General features: G+C 34.8%; 4 protein-coding genes across 6 annotated transcripts; 3 read left to right on the forward strand and 1 right to left on the reverse strand.

Moving 5' to 3' along the window:
* LOC109354599 (G-box-binding factor 4-like) lies at positions 609-3,914 on the reverse strand. Its single transcript, XM_019597211.1, has 4 exons — positions 3,205-3,914; positions 2,952-3,023; positions 1,786-1,815; positions 609-1,259 (listed from the first exon to the last, which is right to left on the reverse strand). The coding sequence occupies exons 1-4, from the start codon at positions 3,790-3,792 to the stop codon at positions 1,179-1,181; spliced, it is 771 nt and encodes a 256-aa protein (XP_019452756.1). The 5' UTR covers positions 3,793-3,914; the 3' UTR covers positions 609-1,178.
* Positions 4,932-13,956, forward strand: LOC109354964 (sterol 3-beta-glucosyltransferase UGT80B1). Of its 3 annotated transcripts, none has more exons than XM_019597822.1 (15): positions 4,932-5,204; positions 5,416-5,585; positions 6,398-6,543; positions 7,106-7,342; positions 8,120-8,231; positions 9,181-9,351; positions 10,291-10,354; positions 10,573-10,630; positions 10,743-10,920; positions 11,505-11,635; positions 12,212-12,314; positions 12,473-12,549; positions 12,754-12,801; positions 12,884-13,033; positions 13,477-13,956. In XM_019597822.1, exons 2-15 carry the CDS (start codon positions 5,420-5,422, stop codon positions 13,681-13,683), a joined length of 1,848 nt encoding a protein of 615 aa, XP_019453367.1. In that variant the 5' UTR covers positions 4,932-5,204; positions 5,416-5,419; the 3' UTR covers positions 13,684-13,956. The 3 variants fall into 3 exon arrangements, with proteins under 3 accessions (XP_019453367.1, XP_019453369.1, XP_019453368.1); XM_019597824.1 differs by having other exon boundaries at positions 4,933-5,204; positions 5,445-5,558; XM_019597823.1 differs by lacking the exon at positions 4,932-5,204 and having other exon boundaries at positions 5,232-5,585.
* Positions 14,286-17,142, forward strand: LOC109354600. The gene is made up of 4 exons (XM_019597212.1): positions 14,286-14,660; positions 15,314-15,708; positions 16,143-16,333; positions 16,455-17,142. The coding sequence occupies exons 1-4, from the start codon at positions 14,311-14,313 to the stop codon at positions 16,839-16,841; spliced, it is 1,323 nt and encodes a 440-aa protein (XP_019452757.1). The 5' UTR covers positions 14,286-14,310; the 3' UTR covers positions 16,842-17,142.
* LOC109354602 lies at positions 17,584-19,005 on the forward strand. The gene is made up of 2 exons (XM_019597214.1): positions 17,584-18,039; positions 18,255-19,005. Exons 1-2 carry the CDS (start codon positions 17,892-17,894, stop codon positions 18,758-18,760), a joined length of 654 nt encoding a protein of 217 aa, XP_019452759.1. The 5' UTR covers positions 17,584-17,891; the 3' UTR covers positions 18,761-19,005.

The raw sequence follows: 19,445 nt of genomic DNA on the forward strand, positions 1-19,445 counted from the left end.
TGATGATCATTCCAACCTTGAAATTCAGGTTAATGTCCTGAGGGAAATCTAATTTTTTTGTTTTAATGGTTTTTTTAGTTGTAGCAATTTTGAGATCTTTTGGAGTCCTAGCCAAGACCCCATAGAAATTAGTATTATAATATAATGATTGAAGAAATGACATGGTCCAAATTAGTATTAGGATGGTTTATGATATTTTATTTGGGTTTTGATGATGGGGATTATAATTCTAAAATGGTTAGTTTTGTGATTATAAGGCTGCAATCAATGTTGGTTTCATTTTTCAATTCAAAATCTTTTTCCTTGGTGCTCATATACTTCGATGTATACATTAATACTCCAACTCTCAAGGTATCCCTTTTCTGCTTGTAATCTAATGTAACTATAAGAAAAAATAAAGCAAATTCATATAGGCAAAACCAGATATCTTAAAAATACCACCCAAACATAAAATAATCAGGACGAGAGAAAAAATGTATTTTATATAAATTAGATCATTTTGAAGTTAGCTATATGTTTCACAATAGTTCTCTGAAATTAAAGAGGGTTTTCTAAGAGGAGTAGCCGAGTAAAGAGTTAGAATTTTCCTACCAACAACAAAAGAGGCATGTGGGAATTTAAAAAATTGAAAATCACTATTTTTTTTCACAACAAGGAGACCACAAATTGGTACTTTTCAACAAGCCAGTGTCCAATTTGGAGGTCATCTTAAACATCTCTCTACACCATTACTACATTTCCAACGAGACGTTAGTCTAATGGTCCAATGACTCATTGAATCTCCATGTAAGTACTAGACCAAATGTCAAATGTCCGATTCCTGTGAATGATATTTGTTGGGAAGGATAGTCACACACTCCGAAAGAGAGTACTGGTGAGATGCCCTTAATAGTACAAAAATAAACCACCACTACATTATATGCTAGTCTAAGTCCCAGTTGGTCTTCTAGTAATACATGTGCATTATGCGCAGGAGAGAGGCCAAGATGCCTACTTACCTTCTAAACTACAATTTCCAATTCCATACATATTGCTGCTTGGATCTAGACTAACCGTTGGATTTTGACCTTTAATTTAAATAGATGAAGAATAATGTGACCATATTATTATTTCCCCATCAGTATCAACATCATTGGTGGAATCTTCAGTTTACATCTTGCACCACTAGTGAATTTGATCTACCACTGCAAGGAGCGAACCCTGCGAAGTAAACGTGGTGGCCTTCGCTTCTCCACAATAGGGATTAATTTTTCCATAAGCTGCACAAAAAACAAACCAGGTCAGTAGTGACCTGATTACTTTCTGAGCTAACATATACTTTACAAATGTATATTTGTTTCCAGAGATAAGCTGGTGAATAAAAATTCAACGCTTGCAAACTTTGCGATACAAAGAACTTGGCTGAATACCATACTTGGCAATATATTTTTTTTTTGCATCTCCTATGGAGAATTCAGTTAACTTGCTTAACCCTTGATATATCTCATATCCAATATTATATACAAGCAATCTTAATGGAAGACTGCCCCTGCTTTTTTCTGTTGCGAGAGGAAAGTATTAATTTCATGAATCAATGAAAATATGTACAATCATGACTAATTACCAACCATGCTGCAACAGCAATGAGTCTAGAAGAAACATTGACTAACTGCCACATATTCTGTTAGTAGCAAGTAGCCTTAGGATAAGGTATCAACTATGGAAGAATTTATTTGAAGCAATTAGCTACTCATAAATATTTTTACCAAAAGGTTTTGCACAAACTAACATAAGGACAATCCTTACCTGCTTGTACCTTTCTTTTCTCTTCTCAGCCTGCACAAGAATATCTTTCGTAAGAGATTGATAAAATCTGAAGGATAAAATGAGCACGAGACATACAAAATTTGAATGTGTTTCGTGGAATGCCCAAATCCCTTATGTTCCATGTACTGGAAACATTAATTCCAAAACATGGGCCGTTTGAGACCAAAAATGCTGAAAGCAGCATTCCAAACTCATACATAGTAGCAATAAAAACAGGCATAATAGCACTTATTGGGACTAAAATAGGGAGTCCGTACCTCAGTCATAGGTAGCATGACAGGTACAGAGACCAAATTCTGAGAGAGTGAGAGACATATTTTTCCTAACCAAAGAAAAGATTTCTTGCTTGGTAGAGAGCAGATTTAATATCATACTTTGAAGTTTGTTAGTAGTGATCCAATTCTAACTTTCTAAGAAAATCCTAAATAGAAAAACAACTAAGTCTACCCTCTCCCCCATGGTGCATACCGCATAATGGGAAAAGTCGCAATACACAATCAATGTAACACTGATTTGAACAATCAATGAAGGAAACATTGATATTTCAGGGTGGAAAAGTCCAAGCTATCTTAATAATGTTCGCCAAACAGTCATTAATTCTACAGACACCAGTGAGAATAATAATTATAACCAGGGAGGTGTCACAGAAATCCTGAGTGTTGCTAATACAGCTTACTTTCAATAATTCAAAAACTTAGAACGACGCACCAATCTCAGAGGCAGCACTCTGAAGTACGTTTGGTAAATATGCTAGACTGTAAAGCATATATTGACATAATCCTTATATTATCAGTACTACTACTTGAGTACTTGCTGAAGCAAAATAGCTTCCCGCATGTACATGGAATGAATCCCACTACAGGCAGTTGAAATTGTTTCTGGGAATACTGTGGCCAAAAAATTAATCATAGAGCATATAAATGGTAAAATGAAGGTCATCTAAGAGTCCTTCAACCTTATATCTGAAAACAGTAACATACACACAACCAAGTCAAAAGCATATGAGAATTGAAAATCAGCACAGCAATGGTCCAACAACAAAATCAAAGCAAAGCAAAACTTAATGTCATAATTACAAAACAACACAGCAGGGAAACATTGGCAGTTCGTACGGAAGTGTACGAGGAACAAAACAAATAGAGTACCTTCTCCTTCATGAGCTTGTCATTTTCTTCCTCTAGTTTAACCGCCAGTGACTCCAATTCAACCTGGTAAGCCTGAAATTCACAAAAACAACAAAAATCTACATTATCAATACATCCAACAATAAATGGCAACCTACCTAGTGATATAACTCACATTACTATGTGGTCATAGTAAGCAGTCTTATCTTGCATTATTCCACGACTCGAACCTACGACAAACACGAGATTGAGATATGAAGATATCTATATATACCTGCTTGCGTTCCCTTGACCTAGCAGCAGATTCTCTATTCTTAATCATTCTCTTCTGTCTCTGTTGCGCCGCCTTATCCAACTGCTCCGAAACCGAACGTCCCCTCTTCCCCCTCCCTCCACTTCCACCACCACCACCACCACCGTCCACTCCATTCCCAAACCCAATCACCTCCAAACTCTCCATTCCACCACTCTGATACACTGGATCATACACAAACATGCTTGCACCACTACTCAAACTCTGAGTTAACGGCATTGGCATCTTCACTTCACCATCATCATCATCGTCATCACCCCCAACCTCGTCTTCACCCACTGCACCCGCTTTCATGAGAAAGTCCTCTAGGGTCATCAAATCATCGTCGGGGTTCTCCTCCTTGCACTCCGGTTTCCCGTCGCCGGCGACGATCTCCCGCCAGACGTCGTCGACGGTTCTGGAGGACGGAGGAGGAGAAGGGTCGAAGAAGGTGGAATCGGAAATGGGGATGAAATTGGTGGTGGGAAATTGGGGATTTGGAGAAGGTGATCTAGATTTTCTGGAATTGGAAGACGACATCATCATTGGCTTGGATGACGCCATCGTCATCAAAGTATGATGATTAGGTATTCTTCGATTTTGTGGATCCTAGGGTTCTGTGATTTAGGAATTTGGGGTCTCAACTTAAGCAACACATAGAGACCAAAACCTTCACCAACTTAATTCACGTCTGGTATAAAATATTGTTGACAGGATAGTTTAAAATCTATGTATTGATATTGTAAAGTATTTTATAATGTCAGTTTATTCATCTACCATTGCTTTTGTATTACTGTTATTACTTTTGAGTAAACGAATAATGAATGATTTGTTGACAATGTAGAAAATACTTACGATGTCTTTATATGCTTATTAATTCAATTTTAATTATTGCTTCAGGTTTTATAATATGATATAATATAATAATGTCAGTAGCAGCTCACTCAAATATCATATGCTACCAAACTTATAGTGTGGCAGATCATGCTCATTTATAGCTTGATAATTAAAGACTTGAATTTCAATTTGTTCACTTCAAATTATGCTAGTAGATGAAAAGAGGAATAAAAAAATCATAGGTGAAAAATTATATATCAAAGTTTTTGTCAAAAACATGATTTATGATATGAAATATGTAGCTTGATTACCATCACCTATTAGAATTAAAGTTCTCTACTTTGTTGTTGTAATTGTTTATATAAATTGTAAATTTTAATCAAGTAGAATTTTTTTGTATAACAAATAATATCATTTTATTTAATAGGTAAATAATTAATCATTTTTGGATATGTAAGTATTTTTGGCAAGAATAAATTAAAACCTTGAATCAACAAATTGTTTATCAAGTTTGTTGCCATTCACAATTAACATATTGTTGGATTATTAATTAAAACAATATATTTATATATATATATATATATATATATATATATAAATATATTGTTTTAATTAATAAAAAAAGGAAAATAAATAAATAATAGTGTGTAGTGCTTTATACAAAATTAGTTAAGCAACGAAAATTAGTTCAAATGGTACATGTTTGATTCATTTTAAGCAAAAAACCTGAGTTCAAGTCTTGTGGATGAAAAAATGTTCGTTGGGAGAATTAGCCTCAACCTATACCTCCATTACAGTGCGAGGATACCTGCGCGAAACCAAAAAAAAATACAAAATTAGTTAAACTTGTTGACCTGTTGTTTGATATTTTCCGCAGCAATTAACATCCTTTGTCGAAACCAACTACTTCTCTTCCCAAGACTGTAATTGAATATTCGAAATCTCTTTCTAAATTTACTTCCACCGTAAATAACGTCATTGATTTCACGCTATTTCTTTTACCATTTCCTCTTCTTTTCTTTTCTTTTGCCTTTAACTAGTTCTCGTGAACTACACACACTTCAATTCGGTTTCGGAGTTTGTAGTTTCAAAAAGATTCCACCTTTACTGTTTCTGAACGTTCTTTCTGCTTCAATTATTACTGGGTGCGTGCTACTTCTTCTCTAAATTAATACTAATATTATATATTCGTTACTCACCTAGCCCCACTTACTTACCAACTTTTCAGAATCAGGTTCTCTGTAATGAATTGAAAACACTGATTCTGGGGATGGTAAGTAGTAATTGGATTCAATATTTGTCCAAACAAGAGTTAGAACAATAAGGTTTTTATACCTAACACAATAAATATCTCAGACAAATGGATTATGATGATTTGATCACAGTGGGCATCAGCTCTCAACATGGAAATTTTGATTCAGCTTATTCTAAGGAGGCCCGAGATGTCGAGGCAAATACGGCTCAGAATTCGTCGCGAGTTTCTTCGCCACCACGAAGAGGTTTGTGTTCAAAAGCTCTTTGTCAAAGTTAGTTTTTTCTGTTAGGAAGCTAATGATTTCTGATTTGTGTTTGTTGTTCTTGTTGTATTGTTGGTTAAGAATTGAACTATGTGATGGGTTTTTGTTGTTATCCTATGCATGCTTAATAATTGCGAAAATAAAGAAGTACAGAATGAAGAAGGGAAAAATGGAGCAGTGTGTGAAATTGAGAGGGGCACACATGAGGATAAACATAAGTTGAAAAATGGAGAAGGGAACAGATTTGAAGGGGCAAGGAGTGGTCAGGGTGGACAGGTGTTCTCCTCTGCCCACTACCCGGCTCCACCTCTGGCATTTGGCTCGGTATAGCTTATTGTTTAACTATATCGAATGTCGTGGACTTTATTACTTTTTCCTTTCAAGCGAACAATGGGAAGATGAAGAAGAATGTATATGTAGTAAATATGTCATGGGTTGTATACAAAAAAGTGTCACGGTTCTATAGGATTTGGTACCAAGATTTAGGAAAAAAGAAATGTTACTTCACTAGGCCTCTTCTTCAAAAGCCTTTATGCATTTATCACTTATCTGTCGGGTCTAGTTATTTGCCTCTCCAGATGCCTTATCCAAATAGCCACTTTCAATTTTGTGATGTATATAGCTTCCACTGTCTTTAAATTTAGAAAGGCCAATTTAATTGAACTATTTTCAACTGCCATCACTTTATCTCCTTTTAAAAATGGTTAAGTGCATGCTACTTCCTGCCTTGGTTAAATGTTGAATGTCTTGCCCCCTTGAACTATTGTTTCTAACTTGCTTCTTTTAAATATGTTTTGTAATGTTGAACTCTGTTCATGTAGTTTTGGAGCATTCCTTCACAGCACCTATTGGAGCTGAGAGAAATCCACTTATAGCCGACAATGAGATTAAGGTTTCTAGATCAATGACAGAGAAGAGGAGGTTCCCAAGGCATGATATACTGGACAGGCTGTCAGAGCGTGAGAAGGTAGACACAAGCATTACTATATGGGCATGGTTTTAAGTTTTAACTTGTGCTCATATGTTTTTATTCTAATCGGATAAGTTATACCTTTAATATCTGTCTGCCTGTTCTGTTCAATCTCCTCCCGAAGATGCAAATCTAGAAGAGTGCTATTATTTATTTTGCATATTGGATATATTCATGTTGAGTTGCAGCCTTGCAATTTTGTTTACTGTGGTCTCTCCACTCTCTAGTGACCTAGTATTCAGATATATGGTAATTTAAGTAAATATTACCACTCCTTAGTCCTTATTACTTCTTAGGTGCTCATTTGCACATACTAGATATTTAAACTCTTCATCTTGTTTCCTTTTCTGCCCATGGTGAACTCTAATAGCTTGTCTAATTCTGAAGAACCTTTGCTTCTTTTGGCTCTGGGCACGTGGCTGGTGTATTTGAAAAATGTGGCTAACTGGTTTTGCCTTTAAAGCTCTGTTCTTGACACTGTGGCCTGTATCTGTGATGTATGCATTAGACTTTCCAAATTATTTCCATGGACATAACACTTTCTTGTCTTGTTTCTTAGCAAGAACTGATTGATAAGCTAGTGAGGATACAAAGTGATGGAACTGTTAAAGTTGATCTAGAAAGAAGTACATCTGTTTCAGAGTTACTTGAGCTCCAATCTTTTGAAGAGTCAACAGTGAGTGAAAGTCTTACTTCTGAATCAAAAAGTTCAGTTCCACGGTTACAAATTGTCATGCTTGTGGTTGGAACTAGAGGCGATGTACAACCTTTTTTGGCCATTGCAAAGAGACTTCAGGCATGTTTGAATATTTTCATTTGATTTATATGGTTGCACGCTAGAATTGTATTATTAAATCATTATGATTTCTTTTATTGTTCACTCGTATGTTGTATGGTGTAAATGTCTCTGGTATTGCATTTGCTATGCACCAATTAATGCCCCCTAACTAGTAGAATCTGCTATTTGGTAACATTCATTTAAGTTGGTAACATTCATTTAACATTGCTAAAAGAGCTTTTACGGTTTGTAACACATTGGTATCTTCACAACTTGTTATATGGGTGATTGGGCATTGGTGATAACTACTCCGAACTGAAGTTCTTGATAAGATTTCTCTAATAAAATTTTTGAAGGACTTGTTCTGTTCTTTTGAAGTTTCAGTTTGTTTAGGGTTCTCAAAAATGTGATTCCCCAAATACCTTTTGCTGGCACAAACTTTTTTATGAGCCTCAAAGTTGAATTTCTGCCCTTTCAGATGAAAGTTTTGAGTAAAGTCCAACAAAAAAAGGATATAAATGTCAAAAATGATTTTTTTTTTATAATACACCATTTTTATGAAAAGAATCTACACAAATGGGGCCTAGTTTTGGTCAAATTGTCTTAGAATCTTTATTTTTCCAGGTTGAAAACCCCTAGCTTTGTTCACAACATTTTGTACTAATGATCTGTCTGAAAGGATGCAATTTTTTAATTTTATTTTTAACTACTGTTATTGAATTTTACATCTCAGTAGTCATTTCTTTAGTTCATACTTTTTTACTCCCAGAGATGAACCAATGTTTTCTTTTGCAGGAGTATGGTCATCGTGTTAGGTTGGCAACACATGCTAATTTCAACACATTTGTAAAGTCAACTGGTGTAGATTTCTATCCTCTCGGTGGTGATCCTCGTGTATTGGCAGGATGTAAGTGATTCCTTTTTAATATTTTCATTAATATCTACTATTTCTCTTCCAGTCTGCTTGTACTTTTTGCGTAACTTCACTTTTGACCCTCTTTTAGTCCCTTCCCACCTATGTAATCTGTGTTTAGATTTGAAAACACACTGCAATGAACTGATATCTCATGATGCTTGAATTTGCGTAATTGCTCTAGAGTGATTTCTGAAAAGGCCAACTCAAAGATTTTATTGAATACTTTTCTAATGGATTGCCCAAATTTTTAAGTGTTAAGAATAGAGTCAAATGTAAAATAAATACTTCAATATGGACCTAAAATGGATCTTAAATGGATATGGATGTATGATACAGTAACTACCTTGAAACATTAAATATCAGGTAATGGAACAAGAATTTCAAATACAATCCAAGCATCTTAGATAGCCACTAGTATTGTAGGGTTAAGAGAGGAGAGATGATTAAACCGAATAAAACGAAAACCTTCATTAATATTCTTTTTTATATACTATGGAGGCAAAGTAACTTCAATCCCCATAAATCACAAGAGTAAAACATACTCCACTGAAACAGAATTGTTAAAGTCTTATAATCTCAATTTTTTTTAATAAACTCTTAATACATTTAATTCCAAGATAGTAATCCTTGTATTGATGAATTTTTTAATGGGAGTTGTAAAATAATTAAATATCATGTTAAAAAGCGTTCTCATTACATTCTCCATCACTGTCCAATAGCCATTTATAAAAATGCTCAGTCTATATCGAGCTAACTTAGACGTGATTGATATTGTAAGCTGTGACTCAGACTCACTGACTCTGTTCTACTCCAGGCTCATTCTCTCTTTTTTAAACGTGCTAAAACAACAATGCATTTCTTCTTTAATCTTATTCCATCTTCACTATTATTCATCGCACAAGCACAAAACCATATATTAAATGAGTTAATTCAATAATAGATATGGCGAGGAATAAAGGTTTAATCCCTTCTGACCCGGCTGAAATATCTGTCCAAAGGAAGCAGCTGAATGCAATTATTGATTCCCTTCTTCCAGCATGCACAGCTGCTGATTTAGAAACCGGTGTTCCTTTTAGAGCTCAGGCTATTATTGCCAATCCTCCTGCATATGGTTAGTGGTTAGAAGATATTGTATTGTGTATTTCTTCCGGTTGCTTTTTCTTTTAAGCTTTTAATTGCTGGTAGTTCTCGTATTGTAACATAACAATCATATCACAGGCTTTGCCTGTATGAATTTTGGTTGCTCTATCATTAACCTTAAGACTACTCTATGTTTACCAGTAGAGTAGAACTTATTTCTGTTACCTTGATGATAGAGCTTAGCAATGTTTATGATCTTATTAGAGAAATGTAATTGAATTTGTTATCAATGAAATGTAACAAATTCAGTTACATTTCTCACTATTCTCTAATATATCTTGATATATCTTGTTAGAGTCATTATTTGTACCAAACCTGTTCAAATGATTGACCCCTGATATTTCAGTCACGCTTGGCTACTTGATATTTACAGATTAAAGTGCATTGGAAATTTTGCATTTTGCTCATGCACATACTAGTAATTCAAAACACTCACAAAACATTAATTTGGGATTGAGCATATATCTCCTTTGATCCGGGTTAAGGAGTATAAAATAAAGAAAAAATAGATCTTTCAAGTAATCAATTTGGCGATAGAACGATTGGTAAATTATTATCCAAACAGGAAAATTATTATCCAAATGGATATTTATATTATTCCTTGTGATGGAGATAAATACAAATAAAGAGAAGTAGTTTTGACCACAAATAAGTGAAAAGGCAAATGGGGTAAATGTGTGAGCTAATATGTAGAAATGGAAAGGAAGAATTTCGACCTAAAAGTTAACTAGCAATGTTGAAGTATGAAACTCAGGGGCTCTCAAACTCAAAGCATTTGAGTGTAATGGTATTTCTTGTGAGTTTATTTCCCATATTCAGGGGCAGAATTGTTATTTTTTATTTCATAATTGTTTGCAAGTTTGTCTGGTCGTGACTTATTTAGAATTATATCTGACCTTATGGCTTGCAGGACATGCACATGTTGCTGAAGCCCTTGGTGTGCCCATTCACATCTTCTTCACAATGCCTTGGACGTGAGTTTAAATTGTTATAACAGACAGTTTTTATATCTTAGAAAGATGAGGTTTCATAACAAAGTATGCAGAACTTTCTAATTCTTGATTTGAAGTTTTCATACAGTACAAATTTCTTGTTATAATTACAATCAGGATTCAGGAACAACTGCACCATTTATGTATCTTCCCTTTTTATTCACTTTGTGAGGTCATGTACATTTTTTGTCAAATATTAGGCCAACATATGAGTTCTCACACCCCTTCGCACGTGTTCCTCGAAGTGCTGGAAATTGGGTATGCACTTTTTTGAAACAATATTTTGTGATCTGACTTTGATTCTCTTGTGAATGAATTGTGGAACTCCTTTATCAATGAACCTGTTTCAATATTTCCTTGTTGTATGTAGCTGTCCTATATAATCGTGGATCTACTAATATGGTGGGGGATCCGAGGAATTATCAATGACTTCAGAAAAAGGAAATTGAAGCTTGCTCATATTGCCTACTTCAGCATGTACCGTGGATCAATATCGCATTTACCAACTGGCTATATGTGGAGTCCTCATGTTGTTCCAAAACCAAGTGGTATGATGTAATCAATAGTCATATCATCTTATGTCCTCTTAGTACTTTCTTTTTATGAGCAATCCTTTTATCATTTAATTCATTGGAGTAGGATATCAATTCAGTACTTGTTAGTTTCTAAAATAGGCTTAGATGCAAAGTTGACTTTGATTTGCTTTGAGCTAGAACATTCAGTCCTAAAACCTTGACTTGTTAGTTTATAAAGTTATCTGCTGAAATTAAATATTATATAGTTTTGTCAAGGAAAACTTCAACTTTAGATTCTCTCTTTAAAGAGAGTTCACTGTATTATGTATGGAATGCATCAAGTTATTTTCTTTGGTAATACACTATCTGTCAACAACAACAACCACAGCAACAAAAACCACAACAAAGACAACAATAACAAGCCTTAATCCTGCTAGGTGGGGTCAGCTACATGGATCGAAATATGCCATAATCCTCTATCATAAATCATGATACACTATCTGTCTCTAACAAGTCAAGGTTTTGGAACGGTTGGTCTTTGATAATACATGGTAGACATGTTTTGCTTAGTGTCCCAAGTGAGTTGCAAGAACTAATGACATATAACAAATTTGCAGACTGGGGTCCCTTAGTTGATGTTGTTGGCTATTGTTTCTTGAATCTTCAATCAAAGTATCAACCACGGGAAGATTTTGTCCAATGGATTCAAAAAGGACCACCTCCTATTTATTTTGGGTTTGGAAGCATGGTATGGTAATTTCACTTGAACTATGAGTTATTTTATCATGAATTTAGATATGATAAATAACTTTTGTCTTTTGTAAATTGAACTTTTCTGTTTTGGATGTTATGGACCTCACTACAATTTAGTCGTAATATTTATTACATTCTTAGAGGATCAAGCTTTTACTTCAAGCAAATAAAGCCTGACGCAATTTTGCATGCAAGGTAATAGGAGCTAGGAAATCTGAGTACTGTTATATTGAAATAAACCACTTACTTTCAGAATTTCAGATGAAAATTCTTGTCTTTATAGTCTTTCAACTGAAAGGAAAAGGAAAAGTAAGTGCAGATAGTGCTTGGGCAATGTGAATATTTGTATTCTAGATTGCGTACAATGGACATAATAATCATATATTCATATTGAACTATAGAAAGGATTTGCACTTATAATAGAATAGTGTAATCATATATAATTTCATGAATAACAATTTCATGTATGCTCATAAGCTAGTGGACTTGACATTGTATGCCTTGACATCAGCAAATATTTAGAAATGAATGTTTGAAGACCTCTAAATGAAAATGTCTTTTACTTTATCAGCCACTTGAAGATCCTCAACGAACAACAGATGTTATATTGGAGGCACTAAAGATTACAGAACAACGCGGAATTATTGACCGGGGTTGGGGCAATCTAGGCAATTGTAAGTATTATATTTCAAATTTAATTTTGACTCATTGACACTCTTGTTGTTGACGAAGTTATAATTAATTTCTGGTTTCATGTTCTGTTATTTGTTTGAGTGATTGAATGACTAAAATATGTGGTGCCCATTACATTAGTTTCACTTACGATATGCAGTCGCAGAAGTTCCTGACAGCGTTTTCCTTCTGGAGGAATGTCCACATGATTGGCTGTTTCCTCAATGTTCTGCCGTGGTGAGTTTCAATTAATATTTTTGTTTGGCTTTCTTTGGGAACAAAAGAAAATGCTCTAGACTGTGTCTGAGGGCTTCATCAATTGCCAGCAGCTCAAACTTCAAACCACTTAGTCTTCCCATAGAACGGGGGCTAGTTTTCTTTACGGAATTTCTCTAATATTTCTTTGAACTTACTGGAAGATGTTTTGGAACAAAATTGTAGGTTCATCACGGTGGAGCTGGAACCACAGCTGCGGGATTAAAAGCAGGGGTAATGTTCAATAATGTCTCAAGATTTTAATGACATTATTTCAGTGTTGCATCTTTTCTGATATGAATATCATAACTTGCAGTGTCCAACAACCATAGTTCCATTTTTCGGAGACCAGTTCTTTTGGGGAGATAGAATATATCAGAAAGAGTTCGGACCTGCTCCAATTCCAATTTCTCAGCTCAGTGTTGAGAACTTATCAACTGCCATAAAATTCATGCTCCAGCCAGAGGTAAATTTAAATTCTGCTTATCCTGCTTTTAAGATATCCCATTCCTACCATCCTCGCTTGAACAGCCAAAGAATAATCGAAATCATATAATAATAAAGGGTTTAAAAGTAAGGCATATTAAGTAGCAGCATCTGTTATAAATCTTTTCAAATCAATCTTTTGGCCCCGAAATTGAAACTTAAGTCCTATTCAACATAGACATATGTATGATTCATGTGAAAGTTGTAATAACCTATGAACCATTCTCTTCCACTGTCTTTATATCTTTTAGCATCATGAATTTAATGCATGGTAGAAGAGTTTTTTAGTGTTATTTATCTTTGTTGCACCGGCGGAGGCTAGCGTAGCTGTATGCTTCCATAATGTAGTACTTGTGCTCTGCAAACATTGCCATAGTATATCCAAAAACAATATTGACAATTAATGAAATTATAAATGTTCAGGTGAAATCTCGAGTTATGGAAATCGCTAAGTTGATTGAAAATGAAGATGGTGTTGCCGCTGCAGTTGATGCATTTCATCGCCATTTGCCTGATGAGCTACCACTGCCAACTCCGTCGTCTCCCGGAGAGGAGGACCACCAAAATCCTGTGGACTGGTTTTTCGCCCGAGTTGGAAAGTGGTGTTGTCTACCTTGTGGTGTTGTCTAGGTTTTCTTTTATTCATTACAAAGCTTATATTTGATAGGAAACCTTATATTTTCCCAGAATAGCAGCCTAGTGTTTTTGGTTTGGTATTTCATTCATTTTTATCAACAATATCATGTGAGGGTTTGATTAACAATATTCAATTATGTAATTAGATCCCTTTTGTATAGGAGCTTATCTCATTTATGATCAATTAGGAGTGAAAAGCTTTTGTTATAGGCCAACCAATTTCCTTTTTTGTACACATCTCTTATATTAATTTGTCATGGATTTTAAGATCTATGTTTTATAGATACTAGGGTGTCCATTGGCATAAAATCGACTCACATTCTTATTTTTTATGATATATATCATTTTTGTGTCATATTCTTTAAAGAAAAATAATTTAATATAAGAAACGTTACATAAAAACTCAAAAAAATTGTAAAATCTACGTCAATCCATAAAAATAGGGATCTGAATCCAAGTAATAAATTAAATTTCAAAAATATATTATTTATAAGACAAATTTGTATTAAAAGAAGTATAAGGACACTTGAAGTTTATTACAAGAACATTAATTTTGTATAATGAGCAAAGTGTAGTTTAAACTGTAAAAAGTGAAAAGTATATAGTATATAGTGTTAGAAGATGAGGCCTAAATTACTAACAGAATTCAAACTTCAACTTCCACTCTCACCTTTCAACATGCGGTGGTCGGCGTTCAGGAACGCCGGCTTAGGCATCGCCGCCATGTTATACATCACCGTTGACTACCTCCGTCACATTTCTCCGAAGTTGCACTCGCGGCTGCAGCCGGCATTTTTGTCTCTTCTGGCCATCGCCGCCGTGGCGCGTGTCCCGTCCTACCGCCACTGGTCAGCGGAGTTCCGTGCGGTGATCCCCTTCGTTGCCTCCATGATCTTCATGCTCGCCACTCTCCTCTACGAGGCCATCTCTGTTCGCTCCGTCACCGCCGTTCTCGGCCTCGACTGGCACCGGTAACTGTCGCCGGAACTAACTCCGTTCTCTTTCGTTATTCTGTTCTTACGGATCTAGATTGTTATATCATTTTAAGGCATATCTTGAATCTCGAAACATGTTGCTTCTTTAATTTCAGTTTATTTATTTATTATTTCCATAATTAGCTATAACGAGATCTGAGATATTTAATTACATTCTATTCATGGTTGCGGTTCGGTTACGTAGTTAATGCAGTTCATCAATGTTTACATTGAGTTTTGTGGGAGTTTCTTTATGATCAACTCGTTAAATGACAAGATGAATTCAATAGGTGATAGTTAAAGGAGATAATCATGTAATTATGATTTATTAGTGAAGTAAATGGAATGCTTTACTTCCTAATTTAGTTCTCATAGATAGTATTTGTTTCTATTTTTAAATTTTTTGGTCTTTAGATCTTAAATTTTTAAGTTTCAGATCTCTGCTTATTTGACAGTATCCTTGCAGGAAATTTAATTTAAAATGTAGACTATGATTTTCTCATTTTTCATCAGAAACGAAATTGATACTTATGAAATTGATGAATTATTTGCTACTGCATAATGTTGTATTTTCTCATTACTAAGTAAGTAGACTTACTTAACACTTTTTTGAAATATGAAAACTTATTTAGTTATTTTGTTTTTGATAGTGAAAACCATCCACTTCCAGACACTGGTCAATGGTTGTTCCTGGCATTAAATGAGAAACTTCCTAGTGCCATTGTTGATATATTAAGAGCTCGTGTTATTGGATTGCACCATTACTTGATGTTGTTTATGATGCTGGCATTCTCTGTTCTATTTGACTCTATAAGAGCTCCAGGCCTTGGACTAGGTGCGAGATACATGTTTACTATGGCAATTGGCCGCCTTCTTCGAACCATAACATTTGCATCTACAATTCTGCCATCACCCCGCCCTTGGTGTGCTGCTTCTCGGTTCAGAGTTCCAAAACATCCTCATCCTTGGGCTCAAAAATATTATGTTCCCTATACCTCGGATCATAACGCTATCAGTCAGGTGATAAAGCAAGATATTGCTTATGGTATGCAGTCTACTTTTCATTCGGTTCTCCTAATTGTTCTCAAACTATAATGATTTTACTTCTAGGTTGCCTATATTGTGGCCCTTAATATTAACAAATTCACAGGACTTGTAGTGCTCATTAAAGATCGTCTTCACACAAAAAATTCTTCATAAATTCCGTTGGTCTGAAAGGGTATTTTTGAAGTAAAACCGAAAAATATTATATCTTGGACATAGAAGTTATTTGCACTTTCAGCCACTTCGGTGTACTTATAAGAAATATGATCATGACCTTCTTTGTGATTGTATGAATTTTAGTTTTACATTATTACTTTATGCTTTATCCTTAAATCAACAATGAAGTCCCTCTGCATCTGTACGAGCATGTTCACCCTTACAGATATTTTGGTATTGCGAGAAGCTCGTGCAAATTAATATGCTATTCTTTTTTAGTTGACGTTGGACAACCAATTGGTGACCGCCGGCCAGATTGGGGTTCAATGAGTTTTCTTATTGATTTTCTGCGACCCACTGCATCAGAAGGTTCATGGTTCAGTCTGTTAACGAAAGCTGGAGGTGGCTGCAATGACCTTATATACAGTGGCCACATGCTAGTTGCTGTACTCACAGCTATGGCATGGACAGTAAGATACTAAAATTTGAAGTTCACTACACGAATTGTGATACAATTTTGTGGTTATTTCTGCATTTGATTTTAAAGTAGGAGCTAAATTCTATACTTTTCTATTTAAAATTTGGCTTCAGGAAGCATATGGTGGTTTCAGTTCAGCTCTTGTATGGCTACTTGTAATTCACAGTGCCCAAAGAGAAATACGAGAACGCCATCATTACTCTGTGGACTGCATTGTAGCCATCTATGTAGGTATCCTTATATGGAAGATGACTGGTTTTATATGGTCACAACAAGATAGGAAACCGACTAAGTTTGAGAAGATTCAGAGTAGACTAATCCAAGCTTCAAAGGACTCAGACATAGATAAAATGAGGGAGCTTCTCAAAGAGGTTGAGTTAAGCAGTGAAGGGAGCAAGAATCAGACTGCAATGAGACACGCACAGCTGTTTAAGGGTGTGACCATTGGCTTTGCGCTCATCATCGTTGTTCTGGCTTTGATATTCACAAGCGATGGGTGATCTTCTTATGGTATTAAACTTATAGTAACCCTTTTCCACGAAGGCTGGTTTATATAAGCAGCAATTTGGGAGTTTGTTGAGTGCATTTATGTGAGGCTTGGCTAACCTTGAATGCCCCAAAAGTGAGGTTTTATAATGTTTATTGTTAGAGCTGTTGTTTACCATTGTCATAATTTTGCATCACTAGAGATGTTGAAAGTTTTTTGTATGAATTGTATAATCAACAACATTAGAAAAGTTATCCAGGATGGAAAATAGAAATTGTCGTTGGCGCAATATAACATGAGGATGTGGTTGTCAATGTGCACAAGGAGTCTTTGTTTTACTTGGCTTTGGCTTTGGCTTTGGAAAGGAAAAGTATATGTTGTGTCGATGGGTCTAGACTCTAGAAGAGGTGGTAAGGTTGTTTGAAATTGAAATAAAAGATGTAGAGATGGGTATAATTTGTAACAAAAATGTGAATGATTCACACAAAAATTGATTGATTCTATTGAAGTCTTGATTGGTATTAAACATATAGTAACCAGACAAATTCACACAAAAATTGATTGATTCTGTTGAAGTCTTATTTGTATTTTTTTGGACAATCTATATGTTTGTGAGTTAAGGCTACCTATATCTACCTTTTCTAGACTTTGATGTCGAGTTTGTAATACAAATAACGCTGCAGTTTATTCAATCTTCTCATTTAGTACTAATATAGTGTCAAATTTTCCCTATTTAGACTACCACCATATTTTCTACTCTTGATTTTATACTTTAGTGTCCCAAAAGCAATAGATTCCCTGAGGTAGGAGAAGTAATAAGCAATAGGAATAGTTTCAAAAAAGCAATAGACCTCAACACTTTGAGGTCTCTATGTACATGTATTGTATAATGAAGAAATGAATATATGCTTTACTTGCACACTTTTGTTCTTACATCTACAAAACAGTAACACAATACTCTAAGAATGCTCTTCATTGGGTCTGTTCTAAGAAACACAATATTGAAACACACCCTTTTACTAAACTTTCATTATTTTCAAGACAAATTAAGGATCAGCATATTATGGAGGTTGAGTTGGGGCTCAAGATCACCAGAACCAGAGATGATACAACTTCCATTTCTGATTTTCAATTTGCAAAAGACAGATCAGGACCTCTCTTCTTGTCTAAAGAAACTGATGCAATGTTTATCCTCATAGTACATCTTAAAGGTTTCTTCTTGTTTCCTTTCTATGTTAAGGAACATGTTTCATGTACAACACACTGTGACAACAATGGGACAAAATTGTATTTCCCTTAGTTATTTTTAAATGCATATATACAATGAAGATAAAAATATATATATGGGAGATTGAGATAAACGTACAAATAACATAACTACTATGTGTTAATGATGTTTAGTATGTTAACATATAATTAAATGCAGGATATAAGAAAGAGAACATTGACATAAATATTAGTGAAGATGGTACTGAGATTTCAGTGAGTGGAGAGAAAGAGGTGCAGGAAATGCAAATGATACCGTTCAAGAAAGAGCTGAAAATCAAAGGGTTTAGAAAGAAGTTTAGAATTCCTGATGGGGTTGTTTTGGATAGGATCAAAGCTAAGAAGTATAAAGAAGAGGATGGTGTTTTGACAATTATGATGCCAAAAATGGTGAAAGGGGTGTGTGGTATTGGAATTGAGGAAGTGAAGGAATTAGAAAAGGTTGCTGATAGAGTGATACCAGAACCAAAACCAGAACCAGAACAAACTAGTGTATCAGAAATGGTTCAAGATAAGAAGGAAGAGGAAGCAGCTCCACCAGTGAAGAAGCGAGGTTCCAAAAAACTATGGAAGCCTTGTCCTCCTTTGTTTCTAGGAGGATCAACTTTGCTTGTATCTCTTATCTTTCTAGGAATACACTATATTAGAGTGAGAAAGGGTAGTTGATTTAAGCTTATTAAAACATGCTTTGTCTTAGTTCATGCTCTTCTAATAGTAACAAAAAAATACTTTACAATAATATTAGAACAACCTTTAATCCTTAAATCTTATATGTGCATTTATCCTTGAGTTTCTACCCAAAACTTAAGAGATTAATCCTTTTGAGGTTTAAAGATCTTATAAAGGATTTGGAAATTACTTAAGTGACTCTTGTTTTTCACCAACAAAAAGTTTATTCATACATGCAATAGTAATCAAACTCATAACAATATGTTTAAAAAATCATTTATTTATCAACTTAGTCTAGTCTCATTTGTTTGGCTGGATCTATTTAAAGGGTTTACCGTTTATTCAATTCTATTGGGAGGGATAATCACACATCCTGAAAAGAACTAACTTTATCCGTAGGAAGATGAGATAAAGGACAGAGTATTTTATTTCTTCATTTCTTCAAATTGTATTGAGCTGGAAAGGTGGCAGATGGTTTGCCACTAAATAAAACATTGTGTGTTCTTCAAAGTTAAAACCTTATACACAAGTTTCAGACATAGCACGTGCATACAGATAGAAAGACAAATCCATTATCGTGAGTTCCAAGAATGTGGGGGCACTATCCACAATAAACCCATGTCTTAACAATGAATGATGCTTAAAAAGACAGAAAAATAGTGTAAATAGAATACTAAAGTTG

This window comes from Lupinus angustifolius, chromosome LG08 (assembly GCF_001865875.1).
Source record: "Lupinus angustifolius cultivar Tanjil chromosome LG08, LupAngTanjil_v1.0, whole genome shotgun sequence".
Lineage (NCBI taxonomy): Eukaryota > Viridiplantae > Streptophyta > Magnoliopsida > Fabales > Fabaceae > Lupinus > Lupinus angustifolius.

What these genes read in the sequence shown, in the direction of transcription:
- LOC109354600 (XM_019597212.1), top strand. Translation starts at nt 14,311, where the DNA reads ATGAGGCCTAAATTACTAACAGAATTCAAACTTCAACTTCCACTCTCA. An exon ending in CTCGGCCTCGACTGGCACCG is followed by an intron (nt 14,661 to 15,313) that starts GTAACTGTCGCC and finishes TGTTTTTGATAG; the next exon opens with TGAAAACCATCCACTTCCAG. An exon ending in AAAGCAAGATATTGCTTATG is followed by an intron (nt 15,709 to 16,142) that starts GTATGCAGTCTA and finishes ATTCTTTTTTAG; the next exon opens with TTGACGTTGGACAACCAATT.
- LOC109354602 (XM_019597214.1), top strand. Translation starts at nt 17,892, where the DNA reads ATGGAGGTTGAGTTGGGGCTCAAGATCACCAGAACCAGAGATGATACA. An exon ending in CCTCATAGTACATCTTAAAG is followed by an intron (nt 18,040 to 18,254) that starts GTTTCTTCTTGT and finishes AATTAAATGCAG; the next exon opens with GATATAAGAAAGAGAACATT.
- LOC109354964 (XM_019597822.1), top strand. Translation starts at nt 5,420, where the DNA reads ATGGATTATGATGATTTGATCACAGTGGGCATCAGCTCTCAACATGGA. An exon ending in GGCTGTCAGAGCGTGAGAAG is followed by an intron (nt 6,544 to 7,105) that starts GTAGACACAAGC and finishes CTTGTTTCTTAG; the next exon opens with CAAGAACTGATTGATAAGCT. An exon ending in TGTTGTTCCAAAACCAAGTG is followed by an intron (nt 10,921 to 11,504) that starts GTATGATGTAAT and finishes ACAAATTTGCAG; the next exon opens with ACTGGGGTCCCTTAGTTGAT.
- LOC109354599 (XM_019597211.1), bottom strand. Translation starts at nt 3,792, where the DNA reads ATGACGATGGCGTCATCCAAGCCAATGATGATGTCGTCTTCCAATTCC. An exon ending in GGTCAAGGGAACGCAAGCAG is followed by an intron (nt 3,024 to 3,204) that starts GTATATATAGAT and finishes TGTGAATTTCAG; the next exon opens with GCTTACCAGGTTGAATTGGA. An exon ending in GAAAAGAAAGGTACAAGCAG is followed by an intron (nt 1,260 to 1,785) that starts GTAAGGATTGTC and finishes TTTTTTGTGCAG; the next exon opens with CTTATGGAAAAATTAATCCC.